Here is a 17,726-nt window from a genome sequence, read left to right as displayed (position 1 = left end):
GCTTTGGTTATGTTGCTGACTCATTCTAGTAGACTACCTAGGCAGTCATGTAAATCATAATCATTAGCAAAATGAATGGCAAGTTCTGCATATTTATGGCAGTGATTGTTCTAGCACCTCTTTGAAAACAGTATGAAGTGTTAACATACTAGAACACTCTTAGATAAATCATTGTACCAGAGAAAAGTACAGTCACTGTTTTATATTTTTAACTGCTGCTTTTTTTAACCTGCATTTTTATATATTGCTAGGCTATTATATTGGGGGAGAAAATCCATTATTTCTGATTGAGGGAAGTGGTCCACACTACATGGGGTAATAATTCCAGAACAGGGACAGAAGGTGCTATATTTAGCTTTTTAACTTACATGAAACTGAAAAAATAAGTTCTTCTAAGTAAAGTGGTCTGTGAAGAAGCAGCATATTAAAGGAACAATGCCATGTTTTGGATTTAGTTCTCTTAACCAGTTCTTTAGTTGAGTACTTAGAAAAAAATTGTTTTAAATTCTTCATTTGAAGTGTCTTTTCTGCCATCTCTTAAAGCTTTTTTTTTTTTTTAAATCATACGTTGGAAATCATGAGTTTGTGACTTATGATTGATAGCAAAATGCTTCATCTCATTAGCGCTTTTGCATGAGTTAATGACGTAACACAATAAAGCAGATCTTCTCTTTGGAAGGCTAATAATAAATTTAGTTACAGTAATTGATCCTGCATTATCAGTTATTCTAAGATGTGTTAGTGTTGCTAGCGTTCACTTGGGAACACACTTTTCTATTTTGGGTGTTTGTTCCACAATAAAAGGTGTTTTGAATTTTTATTTTTGATATTTCAGAAATGCATACAGTTTATTTGGTATGTAATGGAAGCCTATCCTTCATAGCCACATGCAGTCCAGCAGACTACATGAAAGCAGGGAACAGGCTTTTGTGACAACACCTTCACTTTGTATTTTTGAGTCTTTTTTCTGCGTAGTACAGGAGAGGAGAGGATAGTTGATTAACATTTACTTATTTTGTGTTTCCTAAAATGCATACATACTGAAACAGCTTTAAGTGATTTTCTGTAGTGTTTGGAAAATAAGCTCTCTCAAACATTTGTTAATGTGTTCAGCAGTCTAACATTCAACTTTCAAAATGTCATAGAAGTTTTCTGTGTGGTTTTGAAGGATCATTTTTTCCATTCCCTTGAAAGATGTGAGTAAAAATAATTGTTCATGTTTTTCTATTTACCGTCCTAATAATACGGTCATCGGTATTGCATTAATTTGTACAGGTAAGGCTGAAGGTATTTAAGGATGTTAGAGTGAAATAGAACTAAATCTGCAATATTTCAAAACTAGTTGGCAACCACTGTCCACGTCAGTTCGTAATGGCAAGATTTAAGGGTGGGAAGAAAAGGAGGGATAGGGTCGTTTGGCTATTACATGAATAATACAGTGCTTAAGAAACTATGTAAAAGGTCATTTTTTCAGTCATTTCTGGATTCACTGTATATGACAAATTAATAGCAGTCACAAAAAGATTTTTGAATTAAAAAACCCGCAAGTTGTGAAGTCTAGAAACAAGATTAGGGCAAATGGAGGTGTTAGGGAGTTGTATCTGAAGTCATAAGTGAAATCCTGATGCTACTAGAGCTTGTGGGAGATTGAATCTTTGGTTCAGTAGGTGCTGTTCAGTGCCATTCCATACTGTTATCTTTGCTTGGAGCTATACGATTTCCATCACTTCCAGGAAGTGGAAAAAAATGTTTGAAAAGCTCCTAATAAAATCACATCTTTCGGCCAAGTGTAGGGTATTTTTGCTTCCTGTTCTCTGAAAATTAACATATGCATTTAATATGTATGTTTTTCCAGTACAACATTTTTGCGTTGTTTGTCATGTTAATAAATCACTGTGGAGGGGTTTTTTTGTGAATGAACAGGCCTTTTTTTTGCCCAGATAATGTCATAGTGGAAAACATAATTAACTGTGCAGAACTTGTACTTTCATTAAAAAAACCTAATCACCTATCTTGTATCTACTGAATGATTTCAGTGAAAAATGTTAAATTACTGGATGGCAAACTCTGAAGAGAGTTGATACATAGACAAGAAAACTAATCTTACTACAGAGAGCATGGTGAATGTCCATAATTGCCATCTACAAGGCACACAAGCTGATGTAGCGCAGCTGGAAGTGATACTTCGTTTAACAGTAAACTGAACTTTCTGATGTCAGAACAGTTGTCATATCACCCAACTGTCACTGTAATTTACATGTATTTTCCTTTTTTCTAGTCAGAAGTGGCTTTGTTTGTTTTGTTTAATGATTAGAGATGAACAAATAATACATTCACAAGCATGTGTGTGTTTTAAAGAATAAAGACACACATATACAATGTAATAGTATGGAACAAACTAAAACGGTCATGAAAAATGTTGAAAGTAATGTTGAAAATGGTTTTTTAAGATAGCATTTTCACAGATCCTGCTGCAAAGAGCTGGGACCCTTAACTTTCTGATTTGAATCGTCCTTCTTAATGTGAATCCATCAGGGACAATAGAAATATCTGCTCCAAGATCTATCCTTCTCCTATAATACTAAGCTTTCATTACACAAAGATGTTTGGAATTCAATTATCTATCAATTATCTATTTTGCTATCTCTGAAGCATAGTTGAAGATAATGGAACGAGCAGGCCAGATTTTTTTTTCTTTTTCTTTAACTGATTGGGTGCCTCAGTTCTTCAGGGTCCAAATTAAACAAGTTGAAGCAACTGTAGTTTCATTTTCAGAGAACAGCTTCTCAAAGTGTGAAAACCAGGCCCTGTTTGCAGTTCCAAACTATGTTGATGGTAGCTCCTCTCAAAATACTCATTGCCATGCTATATTAGGGAACTGGGAAAGGTAATTTTTTTAAAAGTATCTTTTGAATTGAAAGTGATAATAAAAAAGGGAGGAAACTGACATTTTTCTGTCCTTTTATATTAAAAGAAAAAAAACATTTGTATATTAAGAAGGAAGGCTATTCTTAACTTGCATGAAAAATAACTGACATGGTAAGGTCTGTTGAATAGTAGAACTTTATGTTAGCTTGTATTATTCCTAGGTATTGACCTTAAGATAATATGTTTATTATTTGAAATACAGGAGACTATGATATCTGCAGAATGTATTATTAGTAGCTACAGCTTTGTTCTGCTTAAAGCTATCCAATGTAACACTTTACAGAAAATTTGGGGCCATAATTATCTGAAACATTAATTTCTCTGTACATTAAGCCAAGGCTTTTCTCTCCTTTTCTTAGGGAGATACACATCTGAGAGTGATGTATGGAGCTTTGGAATCCTTTTGTGGGAGACCTTCAGTTTAGGAGTATGTCCGTACCCTGGAATGACCAACCAACAAGCACGAGAACAAGTCGAGAAAGGTAGTTATTCATAGGGAATGAAAGAAATACTGTATAGATCCATAAGGATGTAGTACATACAGTATAAAATAGCAAAGAAATAACATACGAGTTATCCAGCAACATTAGCAAAAATATTATGAGATTTTTTAATTGCTGAATCTAGCTTTCTGGGAGGGGTAGTGTGATATATATGTGTCTTGAAAAAAGGAATATACTGACCAGTATAGGACAGAAGACTTACAGCATGCTGACTTTCATTATTGCAGAACGAAAAAGGTGGGATGGAGAGGAAGGATTTACTGCTGTGCAAAGTAGAGGCTTGCCCAGAATGAATTATTTAAGATTATGCTAATGCAGGTATAAATATTCTAAACTGCCAGAATTAAAAATCTGTATCATTCCATCTTCTCTATTAAAGCACTTCAGGCAAAAATTTAGCAATTATGGTGGGGAATGGTAAGCTAGTTTAGCGTTGAAAGCCACATTTCTCTTTTACAAAATAATCAAAAGGCTTTTATTTAAAGTAGCAAATAACTGTGTGCAGGATTTCAGGACTTTGATTTATTTTCATCATCTTCAGCGGCGTTTCAGAACTGTTCCTCCTCTACGGAGTACTGCTGTGTAATTCATAAACAGGTTCTAAGCTAGTAAAACTGCTAAATGATTTAAAAAAACCCCAAACAACTAGTTTGCTAATTTATACAAATTGCCAGTGTTTGTTATAAGCACTGTAAATTACCATCAAAGTTTCTCCTTAAAAGGCCAAATCAAAAAATCCAGTGATTTCCAGACCAGAGGAGTGTTTGTAAAAACAAGTCTTACTACCTAAGTAGTGAGATTCTGTTTTAATCCACTGAGAATAATAATCTCTTGCAACTGATAAAATTCAAAGGTTTAGAAGTATGGTCATGCTTTTTCTGCTATTTATACTGTGGGGAAAATAGTCCTGTCACCCATCAGCAATTCTTTTTCTTTTTTTTTTTTTTAAATGGAATTTCCATTTCTTTTATCAGCCTGTTTTCTTGGTTTTCAGTATGTAATAGCTCTTCTGTTAGAATAGTCAGCTAAGACACTCCAGATTTTCTTCCTGATCTTATCTATCTCAATTACTTAATCAGCAAGAGCCTTCAGTGAATTAAGTCACTTGAATGCTTGCTTTAAACCAGGATAATTTCAATTCTAAATAACTATATAGAATCACTTCACTTGAAGGACAAAAAGTAGTTGCTGCTGTCACTGTTTTGAAGAACTAGTTTCTAGGGGAAACTTTGTGAAGGAAAGGATTTTTACATAGTTTCGTGTCCTAGAGTCCAGCCGTTCTCCTTTGAAGTTACATGCATTAATCTGGCACCTAGAGCAGATGCATGCAATATAACAAAGGAAAAATATTGCACAGATTTACCTGTTGTATGAGGCCAGTGTCATTTATACTCTGCTTTAGAAGGAGAAATGCAGACATGCAGAGACCTGTGCAGTAAGTCTGGAGTCACGGAGCTGCATTTAGCTGTATAGTCCTATGTGCCAACTTACTTTATGGTCCACTGCCTATCATTTGTTCAGAGACCTACACAGGGTAAACAGTTCATAGAATCACAGTCACAGAATGACTGAGGTCTGTGGGAACCTCTGGATGTCATCTGGTCCAACCCTTCTGCTCAAGCAGGATCACGCAGAGCTGGGTGCCCAGAACCATTCCCAGATGGCTTTTGCATATCTCCAGGAAGGGAGATTATACAACCTCCCTGGGCTACCTGTGCCAGAGCTTGGTCACCATGACAGTGAAAGCGTGTTTCCTGATGTTCAGAGGGAACCCCCTGTGTTTCAGTCTGTGCCCATTGCCTCTGGTCCTGTCACTGGGCACCACTGACAAGAGCCTGGCTCCGTCCTCTTGGCACCCTCCCTGCAGGTGTTTATATGCATTGATGAGATCTCCCCGAGCCTTCTCTTCTCCAGGCTGAACAGTCCCAGCTCTCTCAGCCTTTCCTCACAGGAGAGATGCTCCAGTCCCTTCATCGTCTTGCTGGCCCTTCATGGGATTCTCTCCAGTGCTTTCTTGTACTGGGGAGCCCAGCACTGGACACAGTACTCCAGGTGTGGCCTCACCAGTGCTGAGCAGAGGGGACAGATCATCACCCTCGACCTGCTGGTAAGACTTCCTTTAATGTAGCCCAGGATACAATTAGCCTTCTTTGCCACAAGGACACATTGCTCGTGCATGTTCAACTCTTGGTGTCCACGAGGATCCCCCTTCTGCTAGGCTGCTTTCCAGCTGGGCAGTCCCCAGCATGTACTGGTGCCTGGGGTTGTTCCTCCCCAGGTGCAGCACTTTGCAATTCCCCTTGTTAAACTGCATGAGGTTCCTGTCAGCCCATTTCTCCAACCTGCCCAGGTCCCTCTGGACAGCAGGAGGACCCTCTGGTGTACCGGCCCCTCCTCAGAGTTTGCTGACATCTGCAGACTTGCTGAGAGTGCACTCTGCCCTGTTATCAAGATCATTAATGAAGATGTTAAATAAGATTGAACCCAGTATTGACCCTTGGGGTGCACCAGTAGTTACTGGCCTCCAACTAGACTTTGTGCCACTGACCAACTCCCTCTGGGACCACCCTGTCAGCCAGTTTTCAGTCCACCTCACTGTCACCTCATCCAGCCCTTCTTTGTGAGGATTTTACAGCAGGCAGTGTTGAAAGCCTTACTTAGGCTACTGAGGTAGACAATATCCACTGCTCTCCCCTCACCTACCAAGCCAGTCATTTCATCATAGAAGGTGATCAGGTTGGTCAAGCATGACTTCCCCTTGGCAAATCCATGCTGACTACTCCTGATGACTTTCTTGTCCTTCATGTGCCTGGAAATTGTTTCCAGGTTAGCTGCTCCATCACCTTCCCAGGGATCAAGGTGAGGCTGGCCAGCCTGTAGTTCCCTGGATCCTCCTTGAAGGCAGGAGTGACATTTGCTTTACTTTAGTCCGCAGGCACTTCTCCCAGTCACCGTGATGGATGAAAGATTATTGAGAGTGGCTTTGCAGTGACATCAGCCAACTCCCTCAGCTCTCATGGGTACATCCCATCAGGGCCTGTGGACTTACATAAGTCCATTTTGCTTAAGTATTCCCTGACCAGATCCTTTTCCACCAAGTGTGCATCTTCCTTGCTCCAGACTTTCTCCCTGGTCTCTGAGGCCTGGGATTCCTGAAGGCAGGTCTTGCTAGTTAAGACTGAGGTGAAAGCGGCATTCGGTACCTCAGCCTTTTCCATGTCCTGTGTCACCAGGTGCTCTACCTCATTCAGCAGTGTGCCCACATTGTCCCTAGACTTTCTTTCATCACCTATGTACTTACAGAAGTCCTTCTTGTTGTCTTTGACATCCCTGGCTAGATTCAATCCCATTTGGGCTTTAGCTTTCCTAACTTCATCTCTGGATGCCCAGACAATGTTTCTGTATTCCTCCCACATTACCTGTTTTTGTGTTTGAATTTGTCCAGGCACTCCTTGTTCATCCGTGCAGTCCTCCTGGCATTTTTGCCCAACTTCCTACTCATTGGGAAGTTGCCTTCATTGCTGTGAGTACATCTCTTTGATCCAGGGTATGGACAATATGCTGGAACAGCCACTTATCTGTGTCTTCTGAATGATTAGCTGCTAATTTACTTAACTGATTGCTCATTCTCCAGCTTATCACCAAGTCAGAGACCTCCTTCAGTTGATGGCAGCAGAGAGCTGTGGAAGGCCAATGCCTATGTTAGCAAACCAGAAGAGTAAGAGAGTTAAGATGATGGAAAATATAAAAGTTAAGAAAACAGGAGGAAGGAAGAATAAATGGATAAAATGCAAGTGGGAAGGGAACTTCTTAAGGAGACAAAAAAGGGAAGAGGCATGAGAATACAAGTTGATCCATTTTGAGAAAGAGAAAAGAAATTTACTCCCCTCTTAATATTTATTATTGATTTCCTCAGTGGGGGAAAAATGGGAACAGGATTAAAACTTAGAGAGTAGCTACTTCCTAAGATGGGAAACAAATCTGTGAAGGGTTGCTGCCCTTAGGGATGACAAGTGTACTGACAATTTACCATGCCCAACTTAAGTGTCATTGGTACCTGAGCTTTGATTAGTTTAATAATTATTTTTCTTGTATAGGTTATGCATTGAAGACTTTCCTCATATTACCCTGAAGATCTTTTTTAATGCAATGATCTTGAACTTCGCTTGTATCTTTTTAGATTTGTCAATATGCATCAGTTTTCAATGCTAAACATTTTCCCCCTTTTTTTGTGTACCAGGCTACCGAATGTCAGCACCGCAAAAATGTCCAGAAGAAGTATATAAAATAATGCAGAGGTGCTGGGACTACAAACCAGAAAACCGGCCAAAATTCAGTGAGATTCAGAAAGAGCTGTCTTCAATCAAAAAGAAAGTGACATAGTGATAAACAAGTGCCAAACTCAATGTGTGGGACTTCATTTTCCAGTGAAGTATTTTTTTCCCCTCAAACACTACGCGTTTATAAAACATTATTTGCAATATTCTTCTAGGATTACTTTGAAATTAATTGGGTTTTTTATATACATGTGTACCATCTTGAATGATGCCTACACCTGCATTAAAAACATATGCTGCGAAATGCTATATATCCAGTCACAGTAATATTGTCATTTAGGTTACATGTAAATAGAAAAGCACATACTATAGATTTAAGGGACTGTGGCTTTTATCTGTTTTACAGCAAGTAACTGCTAGTGACATTTTTGAGGTTTTCTACTTTAAGCTGTGTTCTCACTCGGCTATGCCTGTCCCGTATGTCAACACCAGCAGCACTCTAATGTGGTGATTATCAATCATACATGTTGACCTTAAAACTGAAGACAGTTTTGACAAGTATTTCAACTATAAACTTTTATATTTTTTAAATTCCTTCTGCAACTGATATTTTTAAGCGATACTTTAAGGATGAAGGTCAGTTAGATTCTGGATGGAAATGTGCTTACTGAACAGTGAAATCCAGAATTTTCTTGTGTAGAAAATTGAGTTACTTGTGCATTTCTTACCATACTGTAGTAAATACTTCTGACTTTTGATGTGACTTACTTAAGCGACACCTTTTCTTCCTAGAAAGCCATCAGAATTCAGTAATATGTCTCCTTTACGATGACCTATGTTTGTTTAAGAAACAAAAACACCAGTATCAAGTCTTGACTACACATGTTAAGAAATACTGCAAATCATCTGCCTTCCAAAGAGTATGTAAAAGCAGCAGGCCAACAGAAAGAGGTTTACGAATGACAGCAGCAGATAACAGCAGCAGATAACAAATATTGTTGATCTTAGAGGAGTTAAAGAATGTGAATTGCTTGATTTCCTTTTGATCCAGATTTTTTTACTTAAATTGGTAATAAATCTCAGAATGCAGCTGGAGTCTACAAAAGTTTATGCTAAGCAAGAGTACATTCCATGCTTAGTGTCCAAAGAAAAATACTGCTTCTGTATGGCATAAGGAAATTGTTCAAGAAACCAAAAAAAAGAAGTATGTTTAAAGTCTCTGACAGGCTGGGCAAGGCAGAGTAGAAATACTGACTTCTAACTTTTTTAAGTCATTGCAATCAGATTTCAAAACACTGGGGACAGGCAAGTTTTAAATGCCACCAGGAGTAAAAACCTTGTATATATAAAAAAAAATTCCACCAGAAAGAGTAAAAACTTACTAGATAGGGGGTGAGAGGAAAGGCACAGTTTGTTACTCTGGCTCTGGGTCCTCTTTGCAGCTGGAATTATTTTCTAGGGCCCTACATAGAAACAGGAACAAGTTACAGTATCCTGGTCTGAGTTCCAGAGTTAAGTTGCTTAAAATTTTTCAGATCAAGGGATGCCAGTTGCTGCTAATGCAAATAAGAAACAAGGATTGTAAGTAACACAGCATCTGGAATGTTAATTAGCCCTATATTTTTATTATTACAGTTGGATTGAGATGTAGTGAAGCCAGTGGCTACCTTACATTTTTATTTCTGTTAAGGTGACTATTGTCCACAACACTTTTGCTCTCTAAAGTGTATTTATAGTAGTACTGAGTGGTAATGTTTAAGGGCTATGTGTGACCAAAATATCTGTTGTCTAGAAGAGTTTGTCTGTTACATTGGAGTTAGAGTCCAAATAAAACAACGAATTATCGTGCTGGAGCACATCACCTGCATTTGAGGTGGAACTGTCAGCATCCAAGTGTAAGGAATGGTGAGTGCTTCTGGCATTTCTTAAGTGATTTTTTTTCTTGGAGCTAAGGAAGCATATACATACCCATGAAGCTATAGTGCTTGGAAGACTTGGTGGCATAAATTTAAACTTCCTTATAAGCATACTGGATATATTTACTTCTGTACTTCCAAGTAGCCCAAAGATATTTTTCAAGAGCAATGGGAAATATTCTTGTTAGTTTGTATGCTTTTAAGTAGTACACAGAGTTTGTGCCTTAATTTGCTAGTATGCTAATGCAAATGCAAGCGTACTAAGATTTAAGGAATGTTCCACAATCATTTGGAAAAATCCAAGATTCATCCAACTGCAGGTCCTTATGTATGCATCACTGAAGTCTGCAAGTAAGGATAACAGTGTCTCCTCTGTCAGCATTCATAGCTTCTCTGGAGAGTTAATATTCTTCTTCTATTAAAGAGATAAACTGTTTCTTTGCTATATGCCCTTTTGACAGCAAAGAAATACTGGTTTATTTTTATAAAATAAAAAACTGTTTTATTTGTCTTAAATTAACCAGTCATCTTGACTCTCACATAAAGATAAAAATTGTACTCATGTTTTATTCTGAAATAGTTAACATTCATAATTCATACCACACTTCTGTTTAAATTCAAAGACTTTTTAAAACACGCGATTTCTACAGCAGCAAGAAAATTTATTATTATTCCTGAAGTAGGCATCAGGTCAGTTCAAAAATAATAACTCTCTGGGAGAGTACCAGAATGAGTTTATAAGTATAGAATAAATCTAAACACAGGTACATGTCTCTTCAATTATTTAAACTGTTTTCTTATCATTAATTTGGCAGTTTGTGGCAGAACTTGTTCATCATGTCTCACTTGTAATTATTGCAATTATGCAATTTAGGAAGTGGAATCCATACCTATAGATACTGTGTTTAAGTTTTTGTAAACTTCTCACAGGGGAGTTCACAAACAAACCTGCCATACAATGAAATTTAGAAGAAAGATGTGGTATTCAAGAACCAAAGCTGCCATATCTGCTTTCTGTGGACTTCTGATGACTCAGTCTTACATTATTCATAGGTTAGCCAGATACTGGTCATTTGGCTCATGTACTGTGTTTATCCTGGAGAACCTACAAAAAAGTTAAAACTCAGTCTCTTTTGCAAGTGTAGTGTTTCAGGTAGGTTCTTACACCAGCACTGTCCCAACAGGGCACCCTGAGGGAATGCTCAATTTTTTACGCTGTTAAATGGGAGATGCTCTAAATATTGTTAAGGGTCAAGTAGAGATACCTCAGCCTGTTACGTGAGATTGAATTCAACAGGTTATCTGTTATTTTCATCTTTTTCCAAGAAATTGCATTCATCATTTTAAGAAAGATTGTTTTGAGGGAAAAAAATGCATCGTTAGTTTATTATCAGTAGAAATTAAGCATGCATATTAGCTTCAGAGTCCAGCCATCATTGAAGTCATGAGGATTCCTAAGCTTTTCAATTTTATGGAAAGTAAAATAGTGAAAAGTGTCTTGTCTGACAACACACCTTGCTTCAGCACAGTGTGATCTTGTAGAGTCAGCATCCCACAAAGACATTCTCTTTGAAATGCACATTTTCATTAGTTTCTAATTAAACCAATGAACTAGTTTTTCATTTAGCAACTACAGTTATATTGCATTTCTTCTTAACAAGAATCTGCCTTTTTGCAGAGTTGCCTAATATTTTTATTGGAAGTTGTTATTGGAACATGCATCACCAGAAGGCTGTCAGTAAGAACTGCAGTTTGTAAAGTAAGCCTGATCTTCTTGATGAGAAACTGAAAACTGGTTAAGGAAATATTGGGTTATTCATACTTCAGTATTTTTTCATCTATGTCTTTGACCACCTGTTATGCTTCCTCAAATCCTACAAGCACATCACTAAAACTTAATGCACATCACTAAAACTATGAAGTTATCCATTTGTTATCTCTTATAACTATTTAGTTATCCCTTTTGCACCCTTCATAGAGATTCTAAAGAAAAAAACACTTTCTTGAGGTTACAGAGTAACCAACTCTCAGAAGCATTTAGAAATGTCTCCCCCCTCCCCAAATTTTTCCAAATGTGCTACTGCATGGGTATTAGCAATAGTGATTAACTAGTAGCCCTGTTTCCATTATTCTTGCTGTCATATCCTCTAAATGGCAGTGCCACTGACTCACTTGAAACAGTGCAATATTTGAAGACATGAGTTAGTGTGTAAACAGTGTCATCAAATACGATATTCAAGAGCAGTAGCTCTGAAAATGGCTGGTTGTCACAAATAATGATAACTCATTATAAAAATGGAATAAAAAGAAAGAGGCTAATTGAGAAAATCCACTTCCTATAACAGCTGTCCTGTTTGTAGGCAACAGAAATGTTTGTTATGCCAGTGCACTTTGATTTGTAACATTTTTATGACTGAGCATAAAATAGTTTGCTATTAAAAGAAGAGTTCACCAATTAATTTTTTTTCCCTAAAGCACAAAAGGACATGTGGTATTGTTGGAAGCATTCTTGCTAGGCAAGTCAAGATATGTGGAGGGAAGAATACAGAGGGAAGAATACCCTTACTACTAACCGAGGTACATATTTTTTCTTCTTAGAATCATATTCATGCAGTCCTTCCCTTTCAGGAATACAGGACTTTAATTAGTAATTAGAAAGTACCAAGCAACTCCAGTATTCCTGAAGTTCCAAACAGCCATGAGTTTTTAAGAGTAATCTGGTAAATTTGGAACATCAACTCTATTAAAAATATTTTCTTCTAGTGTCCTTCTGCAGATTCACTGTAAAAAAAGCAGTCCTTAAACAATCATCAGTAACAACTTAGAAGAAAAATGCATCAAGCTTCTTTAAGAGTAACTTCAGGAAAGAATATTTTTTGTAATCTTGTACTAGAATTCCCCCAGGATAGCTTTCCTTTCTAAAAAACTGAAAAAAATCTTACAAAGCTGAAAGCTTCAAGTTGAAACAGAAGAATCCTTTCACTTGTCACATTCTGAACAGTCTTTCAAGTATTGCCACAGTTTCCTGAAACTGATAATGCACATGTGATTTCCAGCTCTTTCTTACATACTTTTCAGCATTGTATATTAATGCATTATTAACACCCAACTTTACTTTCAGACCAAGGAAGGGAATTCTCCCTCACGGAACAGTCCAGCAAGTTCTGCCTGGTAGTTCCCACATTTTCCTTAACTTCCACATTCGGTTATCAGAGTCATTGTGTTCATTATAATAAGCACCACATAGAACAGGAGCTGGAAGCTAGACATTGTCTTTAAATCAGCAGCTAATCCCCCAACATTTCACAGCGTTGACTCTAGAAGCCAACTTGGTTTTGGTTCTCTGTCAAATAAGGAAAAGCAATTTCTGTATTTCAGCCTTACTACTAATCTAAAAAACAGGAAGGTTCAGAGGTATTTTTGCTGTTACCTTCACCAATAACTGTAAGTTACCCTTAAGTCCCTGTTATGTCACTCTGTCTCTTTGACATAAAATTCTGACTGGAGTGTATGTCCAGGTATAGAACTTGGGTGTTAACTCTGAGTTGTTTCATTTTCAGGAAGTTGTATATTATTAGCTGTTTTAGAACACCATTTTATCAGACATCATCTAGGCAGGACTTAAATTAGAATGTTCAGATGGTTTGGGTTTTTTTTTTCTGTGAGATGAAGGACTAATTAGATTGTTAGCTACATGCATTGTTATTTTGCAGCTGTTCCAGATTATAGCAATGAGAGGGTCATTCATTTATAGATCTCAGATTATGTATGCCTTTTCTAAATCAAAAACTGTTAGCCACACTTACAAAAAATGGATAAATAAAGCCTTCAAATATAGTTGACAGAGGTCATAAAGTGAAAACACAGAAGAGCCATGAACTACATTCTTTCTTCCTCTATCCTCCCAGAATTGAATGCTTTGTAAATAAAACTTGTAATAACTGGCTTTATGTTTATAGATAAATACGACCTGTGAACCACTATGATAACCTAGGACTCACATTGCTACTAGCAAAGAAGGCTTGGAAAAAAGTGTTCCTAAATTGCTACTATTTGGAGTTGTCATCTAGTTTTAGAACTATAAATGTTTATAGATAAGTACATAACTTAAGTTTTCTGTGTACAGTAAGAGAGACAGTGCACGCTTCTCCATTGAAACCCTTCACCAATTTAAGGCAACTATGCTTTTTAAAAGAAAAATCAGATTGATCAGTGATTCCTTGTTGATTACACATGTTGAAAGTATGAGCCAGAAGTTTCCACAACTAAAAAAAAAGATTCACACTACTGTCTTTGTATACAGTCAGCTCAGTCTTCCTCAACATATAAAGAATTCCATAATTAAATGCAGTAGTAATACAAAATTGTTGGATTACTGATATGTAAACTACTTCACTCTGATCTTTTGCTTCAATTCCTGAAGAATCTTTCTGCTCTTTAAAAAGGGCTGCAGTAAGCTTACAGTTCTAGCCGAGCTCTGCTGTAATAATCTGGCCTTTGCATCTCCCAAACATTCCCTAATTATGATGGCTCCATGTATCACAAATGGTGCCCTTCCACTTACTTCCAAAAAGTTACTCTTGTGACAGAAGAGTTCAAATATATCCCTGCTTATGTTTGACTCAAAAATATTGTAGTGATGTTATATCTTGATATCTGTGGCAACGTGTTTGTATGGAAATTGAAGTAACTGTGGATCAAGGTGAAGCACATTGTTCAGATCATGTTTTTAATCAAGTTAAAAACCCCTAAGTATATCGTGAATTGTCCACATTGTAAAAGACATCAGAAAAACAACATTCCTGACTTCCTGTTTACAATACAGAACATCCTGCTCCTACTAGGGAACAATATAAAGGTAAATACATTCCTTGGAAAAGGAATGATTTTGCTGTCAGACCAGATCCAAACAATATCTTTAAAAGCAGTGACTTAATTCCAACTAAGCCTCCTTGTAAACTTCCTTCTTCTGAACAGACCTTTCCAAACAGTGTTAATTTTCATTACTGTCATCCATTTTGCTGTTGGAAATTTGACTTCTGTACATCACGTAACATTTACTTATACTGATAATTATACCCCCCCCACCACCATGAAGTGCTGAGACTTGCAGCTTCAGAAGATGAGCATTGCTAAGTTAGTAAAAGTCTACAGGGAACTGATCTTTCACTAGGTGTCTGAGTTGATATGGCTTAATACATTTTAAATGTCACTAAAGTAATTGTTTCGATTAAAACCTGTTATACAGTTTGAACAGCAGTATTCCTTGCTCAAGATATCTCTGCAGTAGTAATATTTGTATTTGGCTTGAACTCAATAGGAAGGTAGAACTGCACCTTCCCTTCTCTCTAGTTTATCAGGGAAGGGAACTGCTGAGTTCAAGTAGCCAATTCAGGTGCTGTCAGCGATTCTGATACGTAGCATGGATGCAGCCAGGATGCCATAGAGAAGGCCTTGCAGTCTGCATGGCCCCTCTTTATAATATGCCTGCACTCGCTGTAAGTCACTAATAAATCCACCGGAGACTGGAAGTTTCCTATATCTCTGAGTGTGGCTAATTCCTTAAATCACCTGAAGTTGTAGTGCTTAAGGAGAAATAGTGAATTTTTTTTCTTTGTCATGAAATGCAGAAATGCAATATGCAATGGGGATTCTCTGCATTATTTTCCTTCCTTCCACCTCCTACTTGGTTATGGCACAGATTCAAAGTCTTCAGTAGATTGAACAACTAGAATAAAAGTATCTGTTTCTGCTGTTAATTGTATCATTACCTGTAACTGACAAGTTAACTTGTTTTTTCCACCAAGCTTCCCACCTAATTTTCACTAAAATGCTAAAAACATGTAATAGGAAAAAAGTCATGATACAGGCTCATCACACAGGACACAAAAGGCAGGCAGACTCCTACAAAGAAATTTTGAGGACTGAAAGCCAACAATAAACATCTCTCATCCCTTCTGTTAAAGGAGTGTGTAGTTACATGCATGTTCAAATGACTTCCAGAGATGAAACTTGGACTGCTGTTTTTTCAGTTGCATGTGTTGCTTTTCCTTTGTGTAACTGTAGGCAGCTGGAGATGGAGGAGGGGTGCTGGGGAAGGAGGAAAGGTTGGTTCACTGACCTGCTAGCACACGCAAAGCTCTTGACACCAGTAACCTTGGGTGGGCACATATACTGTTTGCAAATGTGTTTAGATTTGTATTCAATTTTGTGCCAAAGTATGCACCAGCAAGTTTAATAACAGGTAAAGCACCTTTTATACTCTTTATTGTTTAAAAATAATATATTTGTGAAACAGATCGATAATACATAACACTGGAAATGGGTGCTTCTTCCCAAAAGTACACATGTAAAAAAAAAAAAGGAAACAACATTTGTGAGTTTATCTGGCTTTTAAGCAAGTCTGGAAATTATAACTATGTAATACACTTCCCAGTTGTCTGTCCTTTATAATTTTAAATAGATCTGCATTTTAACTTTATTTATTTGCCAATTTTTTATATACTTTAAAGTTACAGTTTTGAACTCAAGCTAACTTTTTATTTTCCTAGGCTGTTACAAAACAGAATTTCAGTATTCCTGTAAACTGCAGACCTTTTTTGAATAGTCCTTTGTCTTTTCCTATGGACCAGTTACCACTAATGAGTCTGCAGTCCCCTTTTTACTGTACTCTTCCAATAAACGTAAAATATTTGTATCAAGCTCTCTCATTTTATTTGGTATTTACAGGTTGTGCTTATTCACTTGCTTCTGTAATCAAGTGGAAGATCAATTCTAGTAACATTGCTCTTAGGAATAGCTACAATTCAAAATACAATTTTACAAGAAAAAAATCAATTTTATTTGAATTTTTTTGGCAATTTCTGGAGTTAATATCTCTGTGATCCTCACTCACAGTTTGGCTGTCACTTTTGTTTACCTTTGGTATATCAGAAGGTATTGAAAGAAGGAGTAACATAGTGGATAGAAGGGAAAGGACAAGTTGAAACAGGCTGAGAACTTCAGAGCTAGAGCTCTGCAGTTTTGAGGATGTTACACCACACGTTTCTCTTGAAGCCAGAATTGTGTTAAGAAGCTAGGCAATGAAAAGCAAACATGCCTATTCTGCACGCCAACAGCAAAGCAAAATCTACAAGCATTTCCAGTTGAGAGCAATGCAGGAATCTAAAGGCATATGCAAGCTTTATACTGTTTCTTTTACATGATCTAGGGCTCTGTTCCCTTTATATTAAAAAAAAAATATTACATTCTAAATACAAGTTGCATTTTAAAGCAGATAGTATAAAGCTACTTTATGCTTTACTTTGAATGAAACCAATCTCTGTAATAAGTGCCATTTTCACCAGACTTTGATGCAATTTCTTCGATTTCTGTAATCCTTTCTTAATGTAAAGACTGTTATACCAAAATTATGACTGAAGTAAAAAATCAGAATTACACCTTAAAAAATTTTAAACTAATCTTTTGAGATCTCGTGGCTAATGTGAAGTATGAATACCCCACTGAAAAACTCCTTCCACTGCCTTATGCTCCCTGCAGATGCACTTTGTTTAAACACCCAACAACGGGTAGGAAGACAGGTTTTTGTGTACCTGCACCTTTGCACAGTGTTATTAAGCACACAGCGTGCTGGCACAGCACTGCGATTTGCAAGGCTTGGTGCCTGACTGAAGAAGGAGTTGGCAAAGAAGCAAATTTATGGCACTGGTCCATAAGTGGGACAGAGGTGCCTTGGTTTTGGGTTGGGTTTTTTTTTAATAAACTACTATTGTTCCTTCTTACAAACTCTTTGAGGTAGTTTTCCCCACCATGTCCCAATAATCATGAATGGGAGAGATTAAGTCCAAAGCTCATACCCTGAATTTACCAGTGTGTGTTGAAACAGAAGACAACACAGTATGGGATTACACATAGCTCTGGTAGAATTCTGCTGAGACTAATTTATTAGCAGGGTAATTTTAGAAAAGGTAACTGCAACTAAATCTGTTCTGCTCAGTGATGCCTGGCCTCCAAATAATAAAAACATGTTTGAAAACCTGCTACTGCCAAATATTGAGCAGCATAGGATCATCAAACTTCCTCATCTGAAGTGTCACAGCAAT

At 37.2% G+C, this 17,726-nt stretch overlaps 1 protein-coding gene across 9 annotated transcripts in view; it reads left to right on the top strand.

Annotated features, from left to right (window-relative positions):
• The window catches only part of FER (FER tyrosine kinase), a 204,697-nt gene extending 188,376 nt beyond the window's left edge, over positions 1 to 16,321 (top strand). For all 9 annotated transcript variants that reach the window (XM_030003736.2, XM_030003742.2, XM_041120640.1 and 6 more), the window contains 2 exons: positions 3,288 to 3,410; positions 7,672 to 16,321. In XM_030003736.2, coding sequence (XP_029859596.1) covers positions 3,288 to 3,410; positions 7,672 to 7,814 — 266 coding nt within the window. In that variant the 3' untranslated portion in view covers positions 7,815 to 16,321. The remainder of the gene's footprint in view (positions 1 to 3,287; positions 3,411 to 7,671) is intronic.
• Positions 16,322 to 17,726: the final 1,405 nt, after the last annotated feature.

This window comes from Aquila chrysaetos, chromosome Z, assembly GCF_900496995.4.
Source record: "Aquila chrysaetos chrysaetos chromosome Z, bAquChr1.4, whole genome shotgun sequence".
Lineage (NCBI taxonomy): Eukaryota > Metazoa > Chordata > Aves > Accipitriformes > Accipitridae > Aquila > Aquila chrysaetos.
Note: the sequence above shows the minus strand (reverse complement) of the source record. Positions and strands in the feature narration are given on the sequence as shown.